Source organism: Malus domestica, chromosome 07 (assembly GCF_042453785.1).
Source record: "Malus domestica chromosome 07, GDT2T_hap1".
NCBI classification, from domain to species: Eukaryota; Viridiplantae; Streptophyta; class Magnoliopsida; order Rosales; family Rosaceae; genus Malus; species Malus domestica.
In genome coordinates this window covers 32,084,730-32,090,977 of record NC_091667.1, presented here as the reverse complement: position 1 = coordinate 32,090,977, position 6,248 = coordinate 32,084,730, and the positions used below count along the sequence as shown (strand labels likewise).

General features: G+C 40.7%; 1 protein-coding gene across 1 annotated transcript; it reads right to left on the bottom strand.

Moving 5' to 3' along the window:
- Positions 1–201: 201 nt before the first annotated feature.
- Positions 202–5,067, bottom strand: LOC103439584 (cyclic nucleotide-gated ion channel 2-like). Its single transcript, XM_029106061.2, has 8 exons — positions 4,909–5,067; positions 4,180–4,789; positions 2,396–2,617; positions 2,013–2,302; positions 1,685–1,796; positions 1,316–1,552; positions 1,035–1,121; positions 202–772 (listed from the first exon to the last, which is right to left on the bottom strand). Exons 1-8 carry the CDS (start codon positions 4,923–4,925, stop codon positions 293–295), a joined length of 2,055 nt encoding a protein of 684 aa, XP_028961894.1. The 5' UTR covers positions 4,926–5,067; the 3' UTR covers positions 202–292.
- Between the last annotated feature and the right edge of the window lie 1,181 nt (positions 5,068–6,248).

Genomic DNA, 6,248 nt, shown 5'->3' with positions numbered 1-6,248 from the left:
AATCATGGTACTATTCACTTTACCCTTTATTTTGTGTTAAAACTCAAAATTTTCAAATCATTTTCATTAGTTTTCCTTTATTCAAATTGTTCTCAAGCACGTCTTGAGTTGTTCTTAAGAGCAAAAACTTTTCCATTTCGGATAGTGTATTCGGCCATTAGGCCTTTTTGTCACTTTCATTGCGAATAATTGAAAGCCAAATACCAATAAACACTGCTCTCACTTTATTTTGTTGATAAACTTCAAACGTTGCAAGTTGCGCTACTTATTTTATCAACACACCGACAAACTACTACTCAAGATGATCATGCGGCTTCAATGACAAAAAGAAGGCAGCGTAATGCCTCAACCGATTCTCGATGTCCCCATTTTGCAGCACCACCAGACCCTTCGTCCTCATTCTATGCCGGCGCCAAGCAAGTTGAATGATCACCGCCGCCCATGTTCTCCAATTCGATGAGTAAAACCTCGCCGTCCACCTGAGTTCTTCATTCAAAAACTTGTAACGAAAATGGTCAGTGATGTAGCGGAGACAATCTGCATCTAAACCAAATGCTTCCATAGGTTCCAGGCAAGTAAATGTTGCTGAGGAGGGAGGAAGGCGGCCGAGAAATGGGCGGCGAAGGCACCATGAGAGAAGTTCATCACCAAAGAAACTGCCCGGTTCGAGTACACTGGTAGCTAGGAACCCTTTGCTCAGGCCTTGGCTACGTTTTATTCGTCCATGAACTACGAACATCATTCTTTGTACTGGGTCCCCTTCTCTAATTACCTATATATTAATTTCATGGAAAAGTAACATAATTTGAATAAGCATATTAATTACCAATAACAAATGACCACATTCAAAGGGTTACTAAATAAAACAGAGAAATGTGAAGGGTGGTCATAGGAAGTATAAGAACATGAGCGAGTATATATAGCGGTCAATCCTTGATGCAAGTCACGCAATGCAACAACTGACAGTCACTCACTCGTGTGCCAACAACTCCAGTCAGCACAGCTAGAAAAAACATACAACTGTAATTTCTAACCTTTTCACCCTTGGAGTAGACCGTTGGCCGGACAAGGTCACATATGTTGTCCAAAATAACATCATCTAGCTTGTGGAATAACGGTACCTATAAGTAATAAAAAGGAAAATAGACGGTATTATATTGTAGCTATTGATATATGTAATTATTAGACAAACTTTGCGTGTAATGTCAGAATTAAAAAAGATTAATTACATTGATTTTATAAATGAAAAAAAAAATCAACTTATATGTATAATTCTGTCAACATATAAACCTGGTATGACAGTTAACAAGATTACCTTCTTCAGAAGATCTAGGCAAAGGTATCGCTTAATGTCCCGGCGAAGGCCATCCGGGAAATGTTGGATCAATTCAAGCTCATCTTGGCCTTGCATGGCAGCCCAACTGTGGCGCTGGAAATAGCGAGCTCTCTTTCTCAAATGAGACGGCAACTGCCTTCGTTGCATCCACCATTCCATGTCTCGATATTTCAGCTGCATTTTTTTCTTATTTGCCATCATCATGTGCAGAAATATCTGCACAATTACACAATCAAGTTCTTGATCGATCTGTATATTAAGTACTATATATTCACTTATATAAAAACCCCTCGAGTTAAGAATAAATGTAATCAACTATGATCAGAAGTTTCAACTTTCAATGATCACCTGGATATTTCCAATTAATGTAATAAAGAGCCCCAAGCCCGCTAGTGTCAACAAGCAAGAGAATATCAGTTCTCGCCAGTCACTTGTCGGAGTAAGGTTGTTGGCAAAGGAGCTGCAAATGTTAATTAGCACAACTTGAAAGTAATGTAAGTTTGTCGATATCGTACTACCATTTAACAGTATGGTTTAAATTGGATTGTGCAATCTAAAATATATAGCCAGGAATTATAGTCGGTTGAGATGGTACAGATAGGTGAACTTGTATAAACATTATTCACGCCATTCCTAATGTGTGCCATAAATATTCAATAGTACATTAGAAGCTTACCCGATATTAATTAAACCCCAGTATATGGGATAAAGGATCCTCACAGCAAGTGTATTGCCGGCGTAGACATCAAGTAGCGGCTGGTAAATACCATACTTGAATGGTGTGTCTTTATCCAAGCACAATGTCTTTATCTTTGTGAATGCATTACCACCGGAAAACTTTCCATTGGAAAATATTTCCTTGGAGCAATAGATAGAGAGATTGCAGTTTAGACTTCTGTCACACTGTTGTTGGAAGCACGACATTACACGTTGTGTTGCAAGGACATACCAACATCCTCCAACAATCTGATTAATGTGAACCAACATAGCTTAAAGATTGGAATGAGTTTACGAAACTAAGAGATTTCGATGATGATAAATCAAAGTATGCTTACGCACATGAGCGGCAGTTAAGTAGGCAATAATGTTAAGTTTAAAACGCCACCAAATGTTGCCATAGGCAAATATGTAACCTGTGACCCTTTTGAGTCTTTTGGCCAAGTAAACACTGTGGTAGAGCTTGGGGATGAACTGAAACGAGAAGGTTAGCAAAAGGGTCGTCATGATCAGTCTAGTCTGTTCTTGTATAAACAGTTTTGGTACAATTAACCAAATTACTGCCTGCAAAGATAACGTGCGATGAGTGTCAAATTTAGTGGTTTAGCAAAAGCCTAAATATCAAAGTACAAGATGGGAGAACGGGAATAGCACTCACTTAGAAATTATATTTTCTAAATATAGGAAATATTTAGAAAATATAATAAGGCATTAAACGTCTTAATTTTTTGGGTAAATTATATTTTACCACTTCAGTTTTGAAATTTATTGCAATCTTATACAACATCTTCAATACATTTTACTTTCATACCTCACCTGCTATTTTATTTCAATATTGTACATCCGTTATATTTTTCATCTATTAATCTGTTAAGGGTTGACATGGTTAACATATTTGTGCCACGTAGTAAATAAAAATAATTAATTAAAAAAAAGTTATTAAAAAAATACAACAACAACCCACAACCCACCTCCCCCTCCTCCACTATCTTCACCTCCCCCCCCCCGCAATCCCCCACCCCACCCCCCCCCCCCCTAACTTCTCCCTCTTCACGGCAACCACATCCCAACCGCCCTCGATTCCGCGGACGAAAACCCCCCACTATCACAGCTCCGCTCTCCACCACCGCTCACCGGAACAAACAGAAACCACAGAGTAACCGACGATGAACCTCGAAGACCTCGATGCGACCAGCCAGCCCCTTCCCGGCCCAACCGGTTCGTGCCCCGGTCTTCTAAGGCCAAGCCTAAACCCAAATCCGAACCCGTCGCTAAACAAGAACCGGTCCCGAAGTCCGAGCCAGAGCTCAAACCTTCACGAGAAGATCTGGACGCCAGGATTGTGAAGAAGAAAGACGAAGAAGGAAGCGCGCCGAAGGCCGAAGACTCAAATGGCGGTTTGAAAACCGAAAGCGGCGACGTATCGAAAGAGGATGATCCTATGGAAGAATACGAACTGGAAGACGAGGTAGTGCGGGAAATCGACGTCTTCTTCAACCCGAAAATCGATGACAACTCTAAGGTCTGTCATTCTTCTCTCTGTTGCTCTGTCTTTTTTTTTTTTTGGAAAAGATTTGCCTAAAATGTTGATCTTTTTCGTTATTAGTTGTATGTATTTGAGGCCGTGGTGGCGGCCTTACGAGTTGGAGAGCCGGTGCGAGGGGTGTTTGGGTTACAGGGAAAAAGATGGTTTTTTTTTTTAATACGGTAAATTATTATAATATTTTGAATGAATAAAAAATTATTTTTATTTGTCACGTAGCACAAATTTAACAGTCATGTCACAAATATGGCAGTCATGTCAACTCTTAATGGATTAATAGATGAAAAATGTAAAGGAGGTATTATATTGAAATAAAATAATAAGTAAGGTATGAAAATGAAATGTTTTAAAAATGTTGTATGAACTTGCAACAGACTTCAAACCTGATATGGTAAAATGTAATTTACCCTTTTTTTTTATAAAAAAATGACACGTATCATATGAGAGAGTGAAAAAAAATCCAAATACAAAAGTTACTGCACAAATGTGGCTACATTTCTCCAAATATCAAGCTTGATAGTTAATATTTGGTGTCACAAAGAAAAAGGATTAAATTGAATGCAATGCAATTTGCAGGGGGTACCTGAGGAATTGGAAGAATGACAAAGGCATCGAGCCAAAACCCCCTGAGGGACCGCATATAGTGACACGCAATCTCACCTGAGTCCCACACGAGCTTCCCGCAGCCAATAACCATCGACTCACTGGACACGTAAGCCAACTTAAACTGAAGCAAGATGTGTGCCAGGTGCAACGCATCCAAACACGTCCTCACCAGAGTCACAACGAGCGCCAGCGCCACGTCCATGTAAAAACAGGGCCCACCGCGCTGGCTCAGCGCGATGACGTAAAAGAAGAGCGGATCTACGGCCAACGACATGCCCCGTGCCATGAGGACGACGCGGTTCCACCTTTTGACGTTTTGGCTACGTGGGTCGATGGCGCGCGTCCGGGTCAGGTCGTGGGGGCCGCAGTTGTGGGTTGTGGGGGTGTGGACTCGGGTCATGGAGGACCCGGCAGAGCGCTCCCACTGGAGGTGGGGCTGGTGGATCGGGTCGCAGCGGGTGGAGTGGAAGACGGGGACACCGACCTGAGTGCAAGCGTAGCATTCTTTTGAGTTGAAGATTGCGTCGTCGTTGTCGTAGGCCTTCGTAATTCCGCCATTAGTGTTGTTGTTGGGGTTGATGTTCCACCTGAAAATCAAAGTTGAATCGAAATGCAATGAGTTAGCCAGACAAAACACATATACATGATAATTGTAAGTACGTAACAAGGGCCTGATCAGCAACATTGTGATTGATGTGGCGGTAACCTTGAGGGGGAGGACATGATGGGAGGAGGATCGGGAGGAGGAGGAGGAAGAGGAGGAGGGTGGAGAAGTTTGTTTACTTTTGTGGAATAACATGTGGGGTGGAATTAATGAAAAGAAGGGTACGATGTTGGTAATATTTGGAGGGTTTGGAAAATGTGGGCACGTAGCGTAGGAAGGTGGCGAAGTGGTGATGGGGAGGAGGTAGTGGTAGTGGTTGTGTCCGGGTGTTAGTCTCACACTGAACTGGTGGTGGCCTGATGGGGCCCGCGGCGGTCTAAGTGTCTGCATGCACCCTGTCCATGTCAGCGTTTATACAGATGAGAAACGTGAATCGTTTTGTCCTCTGGCGTGAACCCACTCCATGTCAGCATATACATTTGCTAAATGGCTGTTTCGACAGTTACATGCATATATAAACAATAATCCGGAAATAAGATTGATGACATAGTGATACAACAATTAGTGGAGTATATCCAGAGAATATTAATTTTATTTTCAAAAACTCGAGTAAAATGATGCAATAATAACATATAAAACAAGGTCCAGACGTAAATAAAAAGACCTAGTAACGCATGGATCCTTTTATTTCGTATTCGTGTCATGTTGATCACAAATCATAATTTCTTCACATATCATATTTTCTTCAGGTTACTCATTGGTAGCAACAGAGAATAAGATCTACGAAAGGATATGGATGTTGTTAGACTAATCGCTCGATTTAGGTGATTTTTGTTAAGTCTACCAAGGAAATGAACAAAATAAACAAGCACAAAACATAGAAACGAAGCTCGCAAAAGTGGTGCGCTCGTGGGGTGTTGACTCGGGAAACCAAGTAGTCCTGTGCATATGTCACTCCTTCTCCATATGTCAGTCAGACAGTGGAGAAGTAGGCATACAGACCAAGCCTACGTGTATAACCACCCATTCACTGTTGGGTGGTTAGAAACTTAAAAGATCCAAAACTTTTAGGCTAACTAAAGGTCTATATAAAGGAGACGAGGGATCCTTATAAAAGATCGGATTACTAAGTAATGTACTGAGAGTTACTGTAATTCACATCCAATATATATTAAAAGTTACTTCTTTATAATCGAAATGTCATGTGTTTGAATCGTAAAAATAACATCTTTACAAAGTAAAAGTTAGATTGTGTACGAAAGACATTCTCTCTCTCTTGACCCTCACATAACTAGAAGTCTTGTTGGCTTATGGTAACTTTTAGTTGTCAAGTAAGATAACACCGTTAGTATTGGTTTGGTACTGATGTCCTTCTATAAAAAGTTTGTAAAAAAAAAGCTGAGCTAAAAAAGGTATTTGGTAAACACTTAAAAACAGTTTAT